The 21,675-nt window shown below is 41.1% G+C and overlaps 1 protein-coding gene across 1 annotated transcript in view; it reads left to right on the forward strand.

Moving 5' to 3' along the window:
• EPHB1 (EPH receptor B1) overlaps positions 1-21,675 on the forward strand; it is a 470,470-nt gene that overhangs the window by 408,375 nt on the left and 40,420 nt on the right. Inside the window, exons 6-8 of the mRNA XM_044434348.1 lie at positions 10,225-10,406; positions 13,918-14,080; positions 21,545-21,653. Coding sequence (XP_044290283.1) covers positions 10,225-10,406; positions 13,918-14,080; positions 21,545-21,653 — 454 coding nt within the window. The remainder of the gene's footprint in view (positions 1-10,224; positions 10,407-13,917; positions 14,081-21,544; positions 21,654-21,675) is intronic.

Consider the following 21,675-nt stretch of genomic DNA (forward strand, 5'->3'; position numbering starts at 1 on the left):
ACAGGGCAACAGCATGCCTTTTTTGGACCTTTTTCTGTTCCATTTTTATCCCTTATCCCTCATTGTTAGGTATTAGCTTCTTTGCCTCTTATGAGGTTAAAAAAGGTTATCCTGACTTTGAGTGGAAGTCATCTTGACTTTGTTCTGCCACAGTGGTCCAAGAATTAGAACAGAAGCACTGGTAGTACTGGTTTATCCAGTATGCTGTTGACAGAACTTTGCAGTGAGATACAATGGAGCAAGAACCTTCTGTTGGGTAATACACTGAATCTTAGATATTATGGAAACTGTTCTTCACATCCTCCTTCCAAGCAGACCAGAGCAAAGGCTTTCAAACTAAAAGGCTTTATTATGTAAAAGCTGGTCAGCAAGGTTGACTTTAAAGTACAAGAGTATTATAGTTTAGAATGCTGATTGTTTGGAAAATGCAACTTAATAATAAGAACTTAATTCCAAACTGAACATGCCTCCTTCCTTCCAAGATGAAATGAGCAAACGACATCAGCAAAGTGGCTCTTTCTGCTTGAGGGCCAATCTTTTGCCATGTCTGGCACATTCTCAACTGGTCTTACCTCTTAACCTGATGCTTGGATTAATTATTCTAGGCCTGCTTCCCTCCACATTAGCATGACCACTAAACTTTGCCACAGAATTTGAAATTATCTAATTCTTAGCAACTGCCTGGCTTATCTCTGAGTCCAGCAGCTTTGACATTTCATCTGTGAATTCTGGTATCTCCTCTTCATCTAAATCAGTCTGTATCCACAACCTTTGAAGAATCTTTTATAAGAAGAGTGGGCCCAATCTCTACAGGTATAGGATCAGATTGTTAATTTGGGGAGTAACTAAATACAGTTATTTTTCTGTTATAAACCACACAGCCAGTTATCCAAGATGGAACTGACCAAAGTTTGTTTCATTCTGAAGTCTAAACATAAGATATCCCTATGTTTAAGCAATGCGTGTAAGTGTTGGGTGCCTTGCTAGGCCTTCCTTGAGTAGCATCATCAGCCCCTGTCTTGCAGGATCCAACATACTGTACTCTGGTATTAGCAAGGTCTTCCTCTGGATTCCTGGTTTGAGCTTGCATCTTTGTGTTTTCTTTGTTTAATTTCCACCTCAGTTTAATTCTTTTGTTTTGTGCATCAGTGCTGGGTGATCCATCTGAGTGATCAAGGATGAGGAGGCCTCAGCACTACCACCCGTCCACCTGTGCACCAATTTGATGCCGAGCATCTTTGCAGCATTATCCATGTTAAACAGGCAGGAGCGCCAGGGGGGTTTGTGAATGTGGCAATTAACAAAACAGCAATCAAGCTAAGTGTTTAATTTCAGAAAATTATCGTCTTCTAAGAGCGGATATGGAAAGATTTAAAAAAAATATAAAAACCCAGGATTAAATGTGCTGTGTAAACAAAGGAAGTGCTGGACTGTCAACATCACCCACTGGAAAGAATAAACAGCAACCTCAGTAAGCATATTTTGGATGCCCGCTGGCAGCTTGATGCAAAGCAGGAAGAGGAGCATCGAAAAAAGACTCAAACCATAGCTATCAAATTTAGGATTCCTACCACCACACACACACGCCATAATTTGTGCTAAATATGCATAGTTTGTGTTTCACACTGGCAGCTGTAATGTGGTGTGGTGTTTTGAACAGCCTTTTTCAACCCTCTAGTTAGGTTGGGCTAGATGATCCATCATCCCAAAGCAGCATGCCCAGTGATGCCCGATCTAGTCTAACTCATTGGAGGTCACCCAGTTGGAGAAGCCCATCTCCAAGTTGGGGTGCAACTTCACATGTGGCTGGAGATCTGTGATTAGGAGGATTGCTAGCTTTTCTAAAAAAGAAAAAAATGTAACAGCAGCTGGGTGTGATATTGCTGTTGCCATTGTTGTTAGGGAATCTTTCTTGCTCTTTATTACAAGTTTCAACAAGGCAGAACACAACCATTAAAAAAGGGGGAAAAGGTAACCATATAGATTAGGCTACATCAATTATAAATTATCTTCAAGAAAGACAGATGAAATGTCTGTCTATGGATCCATTTAAGAGTGGTGTCTATACACCATCTGTTCAAATGCTGAAAACATCAAAAGGTTGTCAATTCACTGCATTATAGGAGGTGAGGATTTATCCTTCCAATGTTGCAATACTATTTTTTTCTGTCAAAAGGGTGCAGAAAATCCATTTATGTTGACCATGTGTTAGCTTACGGGGAAAAATAATTGAAAGCGAAATGTGCATAAGTAAATATTAAACACAAAGTTTATGCAGATTGTAACTTTCTGTGCAAAAGAGATGACTACTGAATATTTCCAAACCTTATAATTAAAAGGAAACATTAGCAATATTGCATCTCCAGCAGTTAGTCAACTTAGGCAAACCTTTATCAAAGAAACTGTGCAGCATTCAATAGAAACTAAGATTTTTTTCAAGTAAGATGCAACCTAAAATCCACTGAAGCTTCAAATATAGATACTAAAGAGACATCATGTTGATTCGACACAATGAGACAGACTAATTCTCTATTTCATTCCTACTTCAGACCATGTTTATTATAGGTATCACCAATAATAAATATTGGTAAACATGGATCATGTGTTAATAAGCTTTTCCAGTAGTAGTGGGGATGGTGAAGCTGCAAAAGTTACAAAGCCAAATGGATCCCAACAAGTGTTGCAGTTAGCATAAATTCAGCCATAGCAAGGAAGTATATTTGGCACACAAATTTGCAAATGACATATACTCAACATCAACCCCCATCGATTGATCCAAAGTAAAAATCAACTGATTCATAGAAGTCTGCCACAAAAACATCTTCATACTAATTGTTAAGTCTGGATTTTGCCACAAGGCCAATTTAGTATGCAAAATGGTTGAACATGTAATTGACATAATATTCACCAGCCATCTCTAGCAGGGATGAGCAAGGAATCCAATTATGGGTGGGATTTCCTCTGTTCAGATTCCTGGACTCCAGTCCACTTTGTAGTGGACCTGCGTCTGCATTCCTGGTGAGTGTGCCCAGCATTCATGGGGTGCTTGCCAGGAACAGAGCCCCACACATGGTGCAAGCAGCCCCCCTCTTCCACACCTACCGGCAGCAGCAACAACAGTGGACAGGAAGTGTAGTTTGCTGGGAATGGTGCCTGGTGCTCCCCCGGCAGTGTCCCTCTTCCATATGTAATGCTGACAGTGATGGGTGGTGAAGAAGGTCCATTGCCAGGAATGGTACTTGGCTCACCCAGTGGCCACATCCCTCTTCCATACCTGCCACTGCTGCCAGCAGCAGCAGGTGGGGATGAAGATTTATAGCTGGAAATGGCACCTGGCATGCCCACTCACACTGACCCTCTTTTACACCTGCCGCCACCATTCTTGGCATGATAGAGAAGGTTGCCAGTTGTGCAGCCAGGATTCCATGAGCATTAGTGAACTTTCTTTGTTCAGCTCACTTTGCAGGGCCAGGCTGAGCAAAAGAGGAAGTATGCAGATGCTAGAGAGATGGATTCCAAAACAGCCCATCCCACCCTAACCTCTAGCAATGGTCACTGTGGGAGGAACCCTATCCGTTTTAATATGTTGAGAACCTAAGGCCATCTATTTGGAAAGAGAATCCAGACAAGAACAGTCCAGAAGTGATCAAGGTGGAGAATCTATTCTAAGTGGCATAGACCAAAAATTAGTACAAGTCAACAAATAGGCTTGATGCTCTAAAGCAAGATCTGGAAAACCAAATCCACCTTCCTTGGTTGCATCCTTGGTTTCATCCTTCCAAACTTACAATCATACAATGTATGAAAATATTTTCAGGTGTAGATGGAGGGATTCTGTAGGTAGTTTTTCTGCCACAGATACCCTTAAAGTGGCTTTCAACCAATAAAATACAAAAAGTAAACACAAATGTTTCTGCCTGTTTAATACAGCTAAGATGGTGGCAAATCCATGTTCAGGTAGACAGTAGCACTGAGGCTTCCACAGCTTTACTGATTCCAATGGACCGATCAGCATCATCACTCCCCACTTCTCAGTGGGACTGTGGTTTAACTCTTTCATCAATGCCAGTTCTCCAAAGCTGCTATTTGTGCACCACAGCGAAATATGTACAGGTATGCACGAATTGGGAAAATGGCATGAAGAGAAATGTTAAGCTTGATATGATATCCACCCATCTCCCCAAGGCCCTCTATGAATTTTAACAAACGCGTGCACACTGTCAAAGACCCCCATGATGTTTTGCTAATACTACATCTAGATGGATTCTTAGACCAGGGAGATCAGAGCTCAATTTTCAGCGAGCCGATGGATGTTTGAAAGAGTTGGTGTTTCCTGTGGTCTGTGTACATTCCCCACTTTACACAGTGTTGCCTCTCCTTAAGTAACTATTGCAATTATTTCCAAAATCCATGAACAGAAATTATGGTGGTATGAATGTGCATATCACAGGCAATTTTTCCTGTATTTACTGTAAAACCTGTTACTTCCTTTATGGATGCTTTTTAAAAGCATTTCTCCGTATGCTCAAGGCAGCCTTTAATAATAAAATAGCTTTAAAAAACCTAATGATAAAATAACACTCATAACAGAAAAGCTAAGTCATTAGGGGAGAAAAACATTCCAGGATTTTGGATACATACTGCCTCTAGTTATCTCCAGTATGAGGCAATGTATAAAACATAGTTTTTCAGTATACCAGGAATTAAGTTTTAACATCAAAAAACAGCACAGAGAAACTGATCATAAGAAAGGAATGTTTCTGATGTCATTCTTTCTTTCTTTTTTTTTTAGGGCAGCAGGGGAAAAACAAAATGTATCATGCCAATCTTCAGGTTGCACTGATGGGCATATTCCCCTCAGCTTGATTCAGAATCAAGCTAACAGCATGAATTTCTAAACTGAGTCATAATGTTGGTTGCTGTGAACCACATTCCCTTAAAATTCCATCTACATTTTGTCCAAGTATGGAATACTAATCAATAGACATGAATGGATTTGTGTTTCAGTTTCCATGACATTAAAACCTTTTAAAGCATTAGTTCTTTCCATCCCATTTTCACTTCAGTTAAGTTTTTTTGGGGGGAGTGGGGGAATGTCAACATGAAAATATGTATGCATTTTGTAGGTATTTCTCCCAAAGTATACATTTTGTGTGCAATTTCTTCTAATGTATGCATTTATATGTATGCAGTTATACATAATTGTGAATAGGAAAATTTGGAGGTGTGAAATCTGAAGGATAATTGTATTCTGGTCTGCATATTAGGTTGGGAAGTGCAAAGTAATTTGGGAAATGTGAATTAGGTTGGTTAGAAACTAGAAATAAATGAAGTTTGTCCCCATCTTTACTACTAATAAAGCATACACATGCAAGAGCATCCATGCTAAACCCTAGCTGTATTGTTAAGGAGGATTTTTGAGGCTGCAAATAGCTGTGGCTGGGCCCTGGAAGCTCCAGAAATTTAAGACAAAGAAGCTGTTGAGTCCTAGAACTTAGCCAAACCAGCTTTGCCAACCCAAATTATATAAAGGGTATGAAAATATGTCACCTGCATTCTCCAGTAGTATTCCCTTAATTTGTATTTTCTTCATGTAATGATGATGCTTGTGAGGACAAAAGCTCCCCCACACCCAGAAGTTTCAGTGCTAGATACAAATCTGATATTTGGCAGTAGTTGCTGTTTTGTGCTGTCAAGTCATCTCTGACTTGTGGTGACCTATGGATGAAAATCCTCCAAAATGCCCTATCCATGACATTCCTGCTTAGCGGTTCTAAAGTCAAGGCTGCGGCCTCCTTTATGAAGTCAACCCAACTCTTATTTGGTCTTCCTTTTCTTCTTCTGCCTTTGACTTTCCTGTCAAATTGGTGGTTTCCAAACCAGGTACTTTCAAAGTTCAACTACATCACTCATTTCAAGGTGAAAACTAGTGGGGCAGCTTGCTGAACCCTTCTCCAAAGACCTTTCCACCGTTGTTACTCACCAGGCTCAATGTTGGTCTTGGAGCCTGACCCAGCTAAAGCAAGGTTGTTGGGTACAAAATAACAGAAAGGACCCCACCTCTTACCCACCACTTCTCTGCCTGATACCCTAGAGCCCCCTCCTTCCTGTAGTATAGCTGACTGATGCATCCTGTGTTAAATCACCTGTGCTAAAGCATGTGGCTAAACTTGCATTTTATTTAATTAGGATTTATTTGATTTCTATACTGCCCATTCACTGAGATGATTAATTTGTGTGGTTAGTTACAAAGAGTACTATAGATGAATCTGTCAGTTTTATTATCTCCTATATTTAACTTTTCTTTTAAAAATGTTATTTCAATCCCAATTACAAATTTGCAAATTTGAGTAAATTCTTATCAGAACGGATCAGAAACAAAATCATCACCCATCTGGACTGATAAAGCTATTGTGAGCATGGAGATGACCATGTTGTACTTACCTGACATAGCCTTGAAAGATGAATTTGTGTGGGGAAAAGGTGTTGGTAACCTTAATTGTGCATTAACATGGATGAATATGTTAAAAGGAATGGCAAATGGAATGCACAGATACATACCTAATTCTTTGCTCACCACCAAGTTTCAGTATATTTAATACTATACTGGTCTTCGGTGTTTGCCCCTTTATGTTTCAAGAAAGGAACATACATTCCTTTGTATGTTCAGCAATTGGTAGCGGCAAAGGAAAGATCAAAAATGGGGTAGGGATGGGAGAGGCATACAACTCTTCCCGAAGAGGAACGTTAAAACAGGATGGTATTTGACATCCTTTTCAGACACCTGCAACCAATGTCTCCTTCTCATGCTCAAGGAGGATGATTGTGAATCTTAGAGATGCATGTAAGATTACTGTTCCATAAGCACATTCAGATGGGTTAAATTTTTCAGTACGATTGTCACCTGTTCACAAGATCCATTTATGTACTGGTAGAAAGTAGATTGGCTACCCATAAGCAACATGGTTCTGTGCACCATTAAATTAAGAGGCTGGCACCAGTGCACAGCAGGGGCCTAAGGGCCAGTGAGTTCCAAATACATGCATGGAGGAGAGCAGTTAGAAGACTCTGAGGATTAGTCCCTGCAGAGCCTTCAGCACATGCTTCAGTGGGCTTTAAAATGAGATGCTTTGATGTCTCTGGAGCACCAGACAGGAAATTAACTTGTTTAATGAAGCACACATGATATTGCCTTGTTTCTGTGTAGACTCCCATCCCCAACAGAGGTTTCAAAAATAAATGCTGGAGGCAGATCCCAAAGTGACGTCAGTGATTCCCCAGGAGCCTGGCTTAGTGTGACATACAGTCCTTTCCAGCAGATATAGTGCACGGAGAAATTCCATTCTCATGGCTTCTGGGCTGGTTGAACACTAGAATGAAACAGTGGTGTCACCACTGTGGTCTTCAAAACAATGGTTGTGCTTAAAAAACAAAAATCACCCTCTTTAACACTTGCATCGAAAACAGCACCACCACCCCTGTTCTTTTTGCAAAACATTCACCGCGGAGGGCTCTGCAGTCCTCCATGGTGTGGTTCTCTTTTGACAAGTGCTTTGCCAAGGGCAGAGAGGGATTGGGCCGCTCACTGGGCTGCACGTTACCTCCTTCCAAGTGGTTCCCGTGGCCTCGCTAAGGGAGGCAATAGGCACATCACGATCCTCCCCTTCCTTTTGCTGGAGAGGGGCCAGATTGTGTGTGTGGACTGTCTGTTTCAAAGTGACTCACCTCTTGGCAACAGATGCATTGAATGGGGCAATCTGCTGGGTGAAACCTGGCACAGGTCTTTCTGCTCCTTTTTCTGGGGGAGCACTGGCTGTTCAGCATGAACCTTTGCCTGTTTCTCTGTGAAAAATGAACCCCATGAATAATTTGATGCTACCCAAAGAGTTGCTTGCAATCTTCAAAGGGGGAGTGTGATGGGGGCATCAGAGGTTGGTCTTCCCTGTACCCCTTTCCATGCAGATCAGGACAATGAACTGATGCATAATGGATTGCACTGGCTTCAAGGGGAGTGGAAAACCATCTCCTGAAAGTGCTTATTCATCTGCAGATGGGTCTGTATAGCTTTCTGTTGATAAAGAGTCCCCAGGAATTTTAAATTCTAATTAAAAATAACTAGCCTTTTAAATATTAAAACTATATTATTTACAGACTGTTCCCATTCCATTCCTCTTGCTGCTATAATGTTCTTCAAACAGCAATTAAATGTGAGGAAACTTTATCACTGTGCCAAAGGGGAGGGCAGTTTTACAGGGGGGAAAAAGAAACCCTACATTCATTGTAGGCAGCCTGGCTAAATGGAGATGGTGGTGAAATGCTTGATAGTCTGAGATTAGATTTTCTGACCCTGGGATGGATATTATGGCTAAAGGGAGCTGCTTCCCAGAGAATGACCTGCACAACCTGAGATATGAAGAGATGACAACCAGACATTTGTTCATTAGTTTGTTCTTTTATTCCTTCATTATCTGTATTTATAAGCCATCTTTCATGGTAACTTCTCTCAAGGCATCTCACAACATATTAAAACAATCAATAACAACATATTATGAATCATACATTTATACATGAAAAAAGCACATCTTAAATTTGTTTGTGACAGTAAAGAAAAAAATCAGTAGAATATAATGACATAAATCAATGGGGAAAATATTAACGGTGTAACCCTATCTGATTCTTGTAAGCCCTGGTTAAAAGTATCCCAGGCAGAGCAGGAGGAAGAGCGAAACCAGTCACTGCCTCCCATTCCTTCTATTCTCTCTCTTTGGTAGAAAGCCATTTTCAGCCATCTGCCCTGAGACGCTCTGGATGCAGCGGGAAGGAGATGAGCACACCTTTAGGATGCCTGATATCCCGATGGTCTCCCCACCTTCCTGTCATTTTTAGTCCCTCACCAGTGCCAATTTTCCAACTTCACAGTGGCACCCAGCATGGTTCTTTCTGCACAAACTATGAGTAGAGAAGGAAGATCAGAGTGCTCTGTCCCTGACCTTGAATATGGGAATATGAATTAGTCTATGACCTCCCAGACAAACTCTAGTGGCCATAGGCTCACTAGATGTTTAAAACACACAACACAAAACAACTGTTATTAACTGTTAAAATGACAATTAAATATCATAACTGTTGTATATATCATAAAATTCTTCAGCTTCTCTTCAAGAAATCCCCTACCATATAAAGTTTGTCAGAGGTCATAGGGAACATAGAAATGTTTTAATAAATAAATAAATAAATAAATAAAAAACTCTATCCAAACAAACAGAAGCTACACAGAAGTCCTGTCCAGGTGTAAATCTGGAAAGGAGGTGGGGACAGATCTGTTAGTCTTGTCTGCTCCTGCTCAACATCCCCATGTTGATAGGAAAGATCTGAAAAAGTGTTTCAGAGATGGCTGAATGCAGTTACAGTGCTCTGCACAGTTGGGAACTCTGTCATGGGGAGTAGTGTAACCATCGTCAGCCAAACACATTTATAATTCCTCTCTGGAACTGCCTTGTCACCCCTGAGAGGTCCATGATGGAGGGTTCAAAGCAGCTGTGTTTGTCCCTTCCATGCTGAGACTCTGAGCAGTTTGTCCCTTCCACACTTAGACTCTGACCTCAGGACTTGACTGAGGTCCCTAACCCTACCTATAACAGTATTCAAAGAGGGTACAGAAGGAGTCCTTTAGCCCTTCTGCAGGCTGTCCAACTACATTAATCTTCTGAATGAGCACTACAGTGGACACAATGTTGCCTATTCTCAGCATTCAGACCAGTGCCCATAATTATGCTGTGTATTCTTGGTGTAGAAGGAGGCCTGGATAGGAATGTCAGCTGAGGAGCCAAGGGAGGCCAAAGAAGAGAAAGACTGAGACGTTACTAAACCAGTATTTTTCAAAAGACATTTGAGAGCTTCTCCAAAATGGAATTTGGCTTTGGGGCTAAAAGTGCTTCTGGATCCCTGGCCTACTGTTTACCATACTTTTTATGTTGACATAGAATCCTGTAAACTGCTTGTTCAGGTACAGAAAGTTTGCATATTGAAATACTCTATAGTATTATATTGAACTTTTTAAATATGTAAGATAATGTGTCCTCCCCCTTTAGCATTACTGCCCCCTCCTCTGCCTGCCCCCACCCTGGTGTTTATTTCTATCACCATGTTAGAATGTGCTTATTCTCCTTCCTCTAAGTTAATTTTCACTTTCCTTCTACTTCCTCTTCATTCCCTTCTCCGTAGCTCCCTCCACAGTCCCTATCATGCACCAGGTAAGTGCTACCATGAGGAGCATCACATTGTCGTGGCCCCAGCCGGAACAGCCCAATGGCATCATTCTGGACTATGAGATCCGTTACTATGAGAAGGTGAGCCGGATCTGCATCCCCGAGATTAGCAGCACTATGGGCTCAAGACCAGCCACCGTAAGCTTGAACGTATTTGAGGGAAGGGAATTGGGCTGGGCCATTAATGAGTGGGAAAGGGGTGTATGTCTGAAGCTACCTGCTATTTTTTCCCATATCATGGAATGTTCACTATTGGCCTGATCCAAAGCCTTGTTGAAGTCAATGGGGAGACACCCTGAGATAACTGAGATTTACGGCAGCCTCTTTCTTTTGAAAAATCTGTATCATTTGGGCTTGTAGGGCACCCCTGAGCTGAGTAAGGTGGGATTATTTGTTGTTCATATTGACCCTTACCCTGATTTTAGAGGAATTACACTCTCCACATTCCAGTCTGTAAGATCTTCCGGGTTCATCCTGCTATGAAATCTTTCCTTACTGGGAACTGTCAGTGTGAAGGCCCATTTTTCCAAACTTAAAACTCTCTCCAGCAAGCAATCTCCTTCCAGGCTGTGTACTACCTAGCCTTGAAGATCCCGTGGGATACATTTCCCTTGGGACATTCTTTCATAGCTTGCTAGGAACCTTCCTGTATCCAACTGATACACTCCCACTTTGGCATTAAGCTCACCCATACTCCCTCCAGATGTGGCCCGTGTAATTTCATCCATGTTACCTGCTGTTTGCCTGAGCCATAAAACAGCACAAAGTGGGAATTCCGCTCCCAGGCTTCAGTAAGCCAGTTGGTAATTCTGCTGTAGAAAAATCTTTGAGATGCTAGTTAACTGAAGCCAGGGACTCCCCATTGGTTCCTCCTTGCCTGCTGTGTATACTTGTGTCATTTCTTCATGTCTTGAATGATTGTTTCTGCTGACTAAGAGTGGCAATCTCCACACTGAACAAGCCATGGTGATGTACAGCGAGTGCTTCATCTAGCCTATGCCACTCCCCTGTGCCGGTATTATCCTCCTAAAGCTATCTCTTAAGCTCCTGCTATCCCAAAGATAAGTCCCATTTTATTGCTTTGTCAGAATTGGAGAGAAAGAACCCAACACAGATTTCTTAGATTGGAGTTAGAAATAGTTCCACTCATGAGTCCCTGGAGGAAAGTGAATGATATCAAATGCCAGATTGTGAGGAAGCCTGTGGCAATTGCAGATCTGCCAGCCGCGTTTGTGATTGCTCGTGGCTACAATCTACCTAAGCAGACAAGAGGTGGCAGCAGCATTGTGCCTCTCTGTACCGTAGCGTCTGCATCTGACCTTCCTGCTTCGATCTTTCACTATTCAGAAGGAAGTGCAATAGAGTTCAGGTGAAAAGGGGACATAGAACAAGTGTGTGGGTATTTCTGCCAACACGTGGCACAAAATGTTGGATTATAAATGGCCATACAAACAGAATATTTTGGAGAGCCATAGAGGTTTAATAGAATAATTCACGGTCAAACAGACAGGTTGTAGACATCAGAGAGTCTCTGATTCATGGTACCCAGGACCACAGTAGCCAAGGGCAAAGCACTGCTTTTTATTTCTACCTGTCAAGAGAATATCTGGCACTGGAAAATGGTTTACAAGAAGGATGGACATTGCACCTCTCAGTAGCACAGCTAGTGTTGAGGGGTGATGGCAACTGTAGTCCAGAATATCTGAAAGGCCACATTGCCCACCCTTGGTTTGTGGCAATTTCCAGGTCCAGAACTGGATTGGATAGAGTTGCCTTATTTATTCAGGCTTTATTGTCACTGAGACTATCGACAGATTTGCCTGATATGCAGACCAGTTGTATAACTCATTATTTATCTGGAATTGTATTTTAAAACATGGGTCATGTTAACATTTTCAAAAAAGGAATAGGGCATTTGTCATTAGGATTTAGACATAAAGTAATATAAGATTTGAGGCTCCCCAATCAGTATTTGAGTTCTGATACTGAAATTCAGTTGCAAAAGGTGGCTGAATTTAAAAAGAGAACCTCTGAGATTTCAAGCAAGGACACTTGTTGTGCATAACAAACTTTCATGCATCTATGTAAATCTGGTCATCAACTTAAACCTGTTGACTCACAGCTGAAGGTGCACATTGCATAGCTTAAAAAGTATAGTTATGGTGTTAGTGCGTATGCCAGATCTGTGGTGACTGGAAGTTGCCAATTAATATTAATCACATATCCAATGGGAAAATAGGCATGTGCAAATACAGTTCCTCACTTGCTGTGCATTTAGGAGAGCTGGTTAGCTAGCTAAAACAATTAGGGACTGACTGCTGAACTACTTCCTCTAGAAAAGGAGTGCACAACCTATTCAGACCTGCAGGCCTCGCTGGATGTCTCTCAGGGTGTCAGGGACCAAACATGTGCATGTTCAGGCATGTGCACTTGTATAAACAAACACACATACTCACATCCCCCCACATAGGCATGTACACACATGCACAAACATATGCACATACTTCCTTACACAGGAGATGCTGAAGATAAGGGAAGGGCTTTCCTCATTGCTAACACTAGTAAGGGAAGGGTTTCCTTTCCTACCACTACTGTTAACACTTGCAGGGGAAACCCCAAAGTTTCCATTGATATCTCTGCTTCTTGCATGAACAATTGGCATTCTGGTTGAGGTCATGTCTGAGGGCTGCATGCTTTGGCATCCTGCTCAAGAATCAAAACGATTCACAAATAATCAGATTTCTGCACAATAACCAGATACTTATTGCTCACTTGTTATACACGGCATGCACATTTGCATTCATGTTCCACTTCTGCTGCAAGGGTATCACACTTACTGAACACTGATTAGGCTCTTGCTTGTGCTCCCCGCAAGAGACGATATGCACAGCATCAGCGGAAATGTAGTTGCACAACTGTAGCGGGCACTTATTGGCTGTCCTTGGTAACAGAATCAGTAATCTGTGATGTACCTTTTCCCTTGTAGGTTTGCACTATTTAATGAATTCTTGACTTAGGTTTATTACTTTTTGAATTATTATTTTATAAATGCTGTGTACTTCCCACATACACTGTGGACTACCAGCACAGAATATCTACTTATTTATTTACCTTTAATATCCAGTTATGCAGCACTACACTTTACCACTGTTCTCCCAATAACTTTCCTTGCTACTCTTCTTAAGAAGCTGGAATTTACTCTAGATTTTGTGGGAGTGCTCCATTAGCTATTTTAATGGGACCCAACAACAACAGGAGTATCTGCCTTTTCATGATTTGATGATATAATTGTTACTGAAACAAAGAATGTGCACATAAAAAAGTAATGGGGACACTATGGCTATCCATCCATCCCCAACTCAATCAGTCCTTGCCTCAGATTGCAGAACCCTTGCAGTACTAATTAGGTGATTTAAAAATGTATCATCATCCCAGTGTGTCCCATAGACCAGGCTAGATGGGAAGCCTACAAATGGTCATTGTTTGCATGCTTCTTGGCCATTTTGAGGGGAAATGCAAGGAAGAAATTTCATGTTGCTTTTTATTACCACTGTAACTTTGATGATGTCATCACCAAAGTAGTTCTTGGAAATATCTTGCTTTCTTCCCTTTTATGAATACCTTTTCTTTTATTTATCATTCCCTGAAGGACCACAATGAGTACAACTCCTCCATGGCCAAGAGCCAGACCAACACAGCACGAATTGATGGGCTGAGACCAGGGATGGTGTATGTGGTACAGGTGCGGGCCCGGACTGTGGCTGGCTATGGGAAATTCAGTGGGAAAATGTGCTTCCAAACCCTGACAGATGGTGAGTGTAACAGGAAAGGGTGCTAAAGAGGAGAGGGGAGATGAAGCAGAGAAAGGGCGTGAAGAAAGGAAAAAGATCACTTTCTTTATCAAACATTCCATCTTTAATTGGATTAAATCAACTCAGTTCTCCAAACTCCAAAGGCGAGGGGTGGTGTGTTGAGAGCCAGGTGATTTACAGGGAGTCAAATCTGACTGAAATCTCTTATCTCTGTTCTTGATCTGGCAATGTAAGTGTGAGAGAGAGTCTGTATGTGTATGTTGCTTTCTGCTGGTGAATAGGTTCTGAATATTTCATGTACACTAGGGAGACATAAAAATCCCCTTTCTATGTCAGAGTAGTAGTCCATTTATTCTTTCTTTAACAGTAACCAGTGTGTTTCATTCTGCACATAGCATAACAAGCCATTCCTAGTTGTTCATACCTGCCTTATGATAAAGGACTGTTTAGGCAGTTTAGAAAGATACTAGAAATAACTTTTCAGAACCTGATAATCTTTAATCTTTTGATTGCAACCAGATTGCAAGAGAGTGTTGGAGAAATCTGCAGTGGCTTGAAATGCATTTAGATTTCTATAAACCCGATTCATGGATTTTGTACCAGACTGGCTTTTCCTCAGTTGCATGGATTGCAACTGTGTAATTTTACACAGCAATGTCAGAGGTAAAGTGGGAAAAATATAAAAATGCAAACTTTCCCCATAGGCTAAAGTGTGAAAATGCTCATGGATGAGATTTGCATATTTTGAGGGGATTTGCACAGTTGCAAGTGAAAACTTTCCCCAGTGTGCAAGAACAACTTTGCATAAAATCTTATAATGTCATTGTGCAAATGATGAACAAAACTTCCTGACAATCTGTGAAGCACAGTCGAAATGGTTTTACATAGACTGTACATCCCTAATTGTAACACTGCAGCATCTACCTTGGGCTAATCACAACTACCACAGGTTTCTTTTGGATTTCAGTCATAATAGACATGGACCATACACACCAGTTTACAATTTTAGGAAAGCAATAATTTATTTAGCATAACAGTGTATGAACAATCTACTAGCAAAAGTGTGCTAAAGGAAACTGAGTCTCACTACAAGTACTTATATGTTAGGGAAGGCCCAATCTATTTTTTCTCTTTTCAGACTTTAATACTCTTTGAAGTACAACTTCATTCTGATCTATTTTCCCAAGAGTTGGCCACGGTTTGGTCAAATGTCAGCACAAAAATTCAAATGCTTTTTTGTATGTATTTATCTTAATAAATACATTATTGTATGCATTTCTACTAATCTAAGTGTTTTAATGCCATTTTTCCTAACACACCGATTGCTTTTGCAGTCAATTTCTCCTAATGAATGCATTTTTGTTCACAAATTCCCCTAATTTATGCCATTTTGTATGCAATGTTCCCTAATGTACATAATTTAAACATATTTTGATGGGAGAACTATAGTATAAAATTTAGAGAAGTGTGAAAACCAATTGCATTCTTATTCACATATTAGACCAGGGAATGCAAATTAGGTCACTTTGTATTAAAACAGGAACCAAACATATTTTCTCCCTTCTTTACTGAAAGCTTTTGCTTTACTCACATAGTTAGTCCTTTCACCTTCAGAATACTCGAAGCAATGTACCCAAAATTATGCCTGTTTTTTTAAAAAAATCCTCAACAGTACAGAGCAAAGATTTGCTGTGAATTAACCCAAAGACCTTCAGCTACTGGACAGTATAGAAATCTAATATGTAAACAGATAGACAGATGGGCAAATACTTTGTGCTGCATTGATATTTTGAGGGGTGGTATTCCTCATCAGGTTGTTCTGCTCCTGGCAAGCTTGACTGGGCTTCTTCCAGTCTCCTTTTGGGATGGAGTGGGAGGAAAGTCAGCCCAATATGTGACTCTGCCCAGGGCTCAATGATAACTTCTCTTCCAATCAGCTATATGAATGACTTGATCAAGGTGTCTGGCAAGTCCAGCTGCAGATATGACCCTTGGAACATCACTTTAGTGTTCAAAGCACAGCCACTGCTTAGTGCATGGTCTCTAAAAGCAGCGGACACTATTAAATATTTAGAGATTTGAATGCTGACATACCTTACCTAGAATGAACTCTTATCACAGGTGGTGATCAGAAATGGTTTAATCTTTCCACCATGGTCTCCCTCAGGAGATGGATAGAATCCAGTGGATTTTTGAATGCTCTTGGAGTGAAAAGTGCTAGTGATGCAGCTAAGGCCTTAGCCTCACTGTGAAACAAAGAGATGCAGCGGGCCATTAACTTGGTTGTACCTGAGTGCCCCCTCTGGTGCTGAAGGGCCTGCTCTACTCTTTGGTATATTGGAGAGGTCAGTGTAAGACTTGATGTTGGCTAGAGTGAAAATGATGGAAGACTTGAGATAAAGATGACTGAGCATGCTCTAGAGTGCAAAATCATACCTACTGAACGGCAGTGCAAACATCTAAGATGCTTTTCTTTGCTGCCACCACTGCATCCTTAAGTTGGCTTCCAGTGGTGATTTTTTAGGTGGTCAAGAAGCTGTCAACACTCTCCAAAACAATGTGATCTTTTTGCATCACACTTTGAGGACAAAATCACTTGCCTCTGCAGCAAATTTGATGCCGTTAACATAGCTCCAGTTGAGGTGTCTGATGCCAGCAACTGCCCAATTTTGTGGGACTGATTTCTGTTACTTCAGTTATTAGTGATGTGAACAAGATGCTTGCAGTAATGCAAAGAACCAAAGAAAATGTCTGTCTGAGGAGGCTCAGGGAACATTAAACATAACCCTGTAAGAAGGGTTGGTTCCTGCTGCTCTTAGGGGGGCAGCTCTCTTGAAGAAACCCATTTTAAACTCAAGGGTACTTGACTACCACATGGATGACTTTTTTCAAGAGAAGAACAAGGAGAGTGTAACCCCTTTGATTCTTCTGAGTCTCTTACCAGCTTTCAGTACCACCAGCCATGGTATTCTCCTCGATTGGCCCTGTGGACTGGGCATCAGAGGCACTGTGTTACAGTAGTTCCAGTGACAAATGTGGGGTTGATTACAGTTTGGGTGACTATTCCCTGGCCAATTAACAACTGAGCTATGAGGTTCTGCATTGTACCATAGTCTTTGACATCTCTATAAAGACACTGGAAGTGGAAAATAGGGGGTTTGGATCCAAGCATCATCTGTATCTTCCTCTAACATCTGAATCAGCCTTCCTGTAAGGCTATGCAAATCCTGAATCTGTTCAAGTCCAGTCTAAATTTAGTGATGGGCTGGATGAGGGCCAATAAGCTGATGCTGAATCCTGGCAGTTGGAAGTTCTTCAGGTGAGTGTTCCTGAGTCCAGGAGTTAAGCTCATTGCCTGTTCTTAATGGAGTTGTACTTCCTTTGAAAGATGAGGTTTATAGTCTGATGGTACTCCTAGATCCATAATTGTCACTGGAATCGCAAATGTCCTTGGAGGCTGAGTGCCTATCGTCAGCTTCATCTGGTTCATGAGCCTTTCCTGATAGGGATATCTTGGCCACAGTGGGACTGGTGTTAGTAACCTCAAGAATGGATCACTGCAATCTGCTCTATGTGGGGTTATCCCTAAGGCTATTCTGGAAGATGAAGCTAATGCAGACTGCAGCAGCCTGGCTCTTGTTAGAAGATGCTCCACTTCTTTGCTAAGGAACTGTACTGACTGGTTTTGCTTCAAGGGCAGGTTTAAAGTTTTGGCACCAATATAGAAAATCATAATCAACTTGGGACCACAATACCCAAGACAGTGCATTCTCCCTTACCAATGTGCCCAGACACTGAGGTCATTGGAGGACATTCTTCTGGTGGTCCTTCATAGACCTATGGTCTAATTTCAGTCTACCAGAAGGAGAACCTTCAGGGTAGCAGCCCAATTTCTATGGAACTACTTGCTTTTATTTCAGGAAGACATCCTGAAATGACCAGCCCCAGATTTTACTGCTTTTGTTGCTAACATGTCATTTTATTATTCTGTGATTGATATATATATATATATATATATATATATATATATATATATATATTCTTGTACAGTGCTACAAAATCTCCATACTAGAATATTAAGTGAATATGAATATATGCAATTCATAAAAATGAATTAATATAAACATGCTTACATATTGTGAGAAATATGTAGGTGATCTCTGAAGTCCTGTATTTGATGGTTGCTACCCTGCTAGGTTAGATCGGGGTGTTTTGGTTAAGGTTTGGCCACAATATACATGTGCCCATGGTCCATATGCCAGCAAATTTGGAAAACTCAACAATGGCCACAGGATTGGAAAAGGTCAGTTTACATTCTGATCCCAAAGAAGGGCAATGCTGAAGAATGTTCAAACTACTGCACCATTGCACTCATTTCACATGCTAGCAAAGTTATGCTCCAAATCCTACAAGCTAGGCTCCAGCAGTATGTGGACTGAGAACTACCAGAAGTACAGGCAGGGTTTCGAAGAGAGAGAGAAACTAGAGATGAAATTGCCAACATATAGTGGATCATGGAGAAAGCTAGGGAGTTCCAGAAAAACATCTACTTCTGCTTCATTGACTATGCTAAAGCCTTTGATTGTGTGGTTCACAACAAATTGTGGCAAGTTCTTAAAGAGGTGGGAGTCCCAGACCATCTTATTTGTCTCTTGAGAAAACCATATGTGGGTCAAGAAGCAACAGTGAGAACTGGACACAGAAGCACTGATTGGTTCAAAATTGAGAAAGGAGTTTGGCAAGGCTGTATACTGTTGCTCTGCCTATTTAACTTAAATGCAGAGCACATCATGAGAAAGGTGGGGCTAGATGAATCACCAGTTGGAATTAAGATTGCTGGGAGAAATATCAACAACCTCAGATATGCAGATGATACCACTCTCATGGCAGAAAGTGAAGAGGAAGTAAAGAGTCTCTTGATGTGGGTGAAAGAGGAGAGCACAAAAGTTGGCTTGAAACTCAACATTAAAAAAAACTAAGATCATGGCATCCGGTCCTCTCACTTCCTGGCAAATAGATGGGGAAGAAATGGAGGTAGTGACAGATTTTATTTTCCTGGGCTCCAAGATCACTGCAGATGGGGACTGCAGCCAAGAAATTCAAAGACGCTTGCTCCTGAGGAGGAAAGCTATGGCAAATCTAGACAGCATACTAAAAAGCAGAAACATCACCCTGCCAACAAAAGTGTGTATAGTCAAGGCTATGGTTTTCCCAGTTGCAATGTATGGCTGTGAAATCTGGACCATAAGGAAGGCTGAGCGCCGAAGAATTGAGGCCTTTGAATTGCGGTGCTGGAGGAGACTCCTGTGAGTCCTTTGGACTGCAAGGTGATCAAACCGGTCAGTCCTAGAGGAGATCAACCCTGACTGCTCTTTAGAAGGCCAGATACTCAAGATGAAACTCAAATACTTTGGCCACCTAATGAGAAGGAAGGACTCCCTGGAGAAGACCCTAATGCTGGAAACAATTGAAGGCAAAAGAAGAAGGGAATGGCAGAGAATGAGGTGGCTAGACGGAGTCACTGAAGCAGTTGGTGTGAGCTTAAGTGGACTCTGGGGGATGGTGGAGGACAGGAAGGCCTGGAGGAATGTTGTCCATGGGGTTGCGATGGGTTGGACACGACTTCAAAACTAACGACAACAACAACAATGGTCCGTTCATTAGAATTAAAGCAATGGCTTCTGGGGGATGTGGCAGAGGCAGTTGGCACAGGTACCAAGTCTGCCAGCTCTTACCACCTCTGAATTCCCTCTCTGAGCTCCCTTATTTACTTCCACTGTTGTCTCCCTCTCCCCAGCCAGTGAACTTCATGGCTGAGTGGGGACCAGAACTTGGTTCTCCCTGGTCCCTGTTGAACCCACTGCACTGACCGAATGGTTAATTCTAAATGGTTCATAAGGATCAGATATAATATAAATGGTCCTTACTCTAAGGACAAGACAGGTCACCCTGAGTAAGTTCCTGCATCCATATAAGTGCTGTACAACAGCTTGGATTTTGTGCTGAGAGAGAGAGGAAAAAGGGACTTTGCGGGTTAACTTTCTTCATTAAAATGGATTTCATTTACTCAGTCTACTTGGACTTGTTTCAAACCATATTCTGTTGCTACTGCTGTTATTGTTATGTTTTTATAATTAGAGTAGTTGAGCCAATAGGTTTTCCATACAAACTAGACTGACCATGGCTGAATGCAACGGAATTGTGTGACGGGTTAGGGTGCCCTGTGATGGGCACACTTGAGTTTGCATGCACAATAAACATTTTTGTGGTACTACTCATTGCATACTAACTCACGCGGTCTTGACCAAAAGCAAATTACCAAGTGTGAAAGAACTTCCCAAAGAGGTTGTGTGAGTTGCCCAATTATTGCTCAAGCTCAAGATGTTTGGTAATTTAATAAATTTACCAATTTCAATTGCTATCTAATCAATCTGCATTTTTCCTATATACATTATTCTCCTCCATGGAACATTTTAAGTAGGAAACTATTTGAGTGATAAAGTCATTTTTCTTCAAAAGTCTTCCTTGTCTACTACTCAAGATATCTAATTGAATAAGAAAATGGAAGGCACGAACATGTCCATGTATTTAGTAATACAATGCATCTTTTATAACACGTTTCCCTAATACTTACAATTAGACAGGCAAGGAGACCACTATGTCTGAAATATAAGCAGCTAATTGAAGATCTAACAAGAATGGATATTGAGCATTATTAAATAATAATTGATTGTTAGATGAGAATTTGTTCGGGATTTAAGCATCAGGCAGGAGATAAAGCAGATTGCCAGTAATTAGCTGCAAAAGAGAATAAGAAAATTAATAGGAGGTGTGAAATATTTCTATTTGTATGAATTTATTTTAAGCTGGAAGGTATTAGTAGCAGAATTATCAGAAGATGAGCAGTAAAGTGAATACAATTCAATTGTTCACTGATGTTGTCAATGGGTCCATTGCAGTAAGGGCTGTGCAAACCAAAGTTTTCCACTTTGGATGGGATAGAAAACTAGGGTTAGTCAAAACCCAATAAGCACTTAATAATGCAAACAGTCAGAGGGGATGACTGAGGGTACAGACAGAGTATATAAACTGGAGGGACTTTTTAGACTTGTTCTTATAGTGCCAAGTCATGACTTGGTGTTACATGCATATTGTAGAAATATGGCAGAATCTGACTCTTAGGGATGGTATGATAGTGTATGGAGGGTTAGATAGAAGATCATAAGTTACTACCCCTGGTTGGCTATGGAATTCATTGCATGGCCTATAAATTCTGGGATAAAATTATATACATTGTATAATATGCCATACATTGTAGGATAAAATAGGATGACCTAGATGTATGAGTGTGAGCTCCTAAGAGGAATGGTGAGATACAAATACGATAAATAAGAGAGATGTATTATTAGCCATGAGGGCTTATATAAGCAGGCAAGTGGATTATAAAACTCTTTTCTTTTCCAGATGACTACAAGTCGGAACTGCGAGAACAGCTGCCATTGATTGCTGGGTCTGCAGCAGCAGGGGTTGTCTTCATTGTCTCCTTAGTGGCTATTTCAATTGTTTGCAGCAGGTACCACTTTGCACATTTTATT

Source organism: Varanus komodoensis, unplaced genomic scaffold (assembly GCF_004798865.1).
Source record: "Varanus komodoensis strain SLA01 unplaced genomic scaffold, ASM479886v1 scaffold1, whole genome shotgun sequence".
In the NCBI taxonomy this organism is placed as follows: domain Eukaryota; kingdom Metazoa; phylum Chordata; class Lepidosauria; order Squamata; family Varanidae; genus Varanus; species Varanus komodoensis.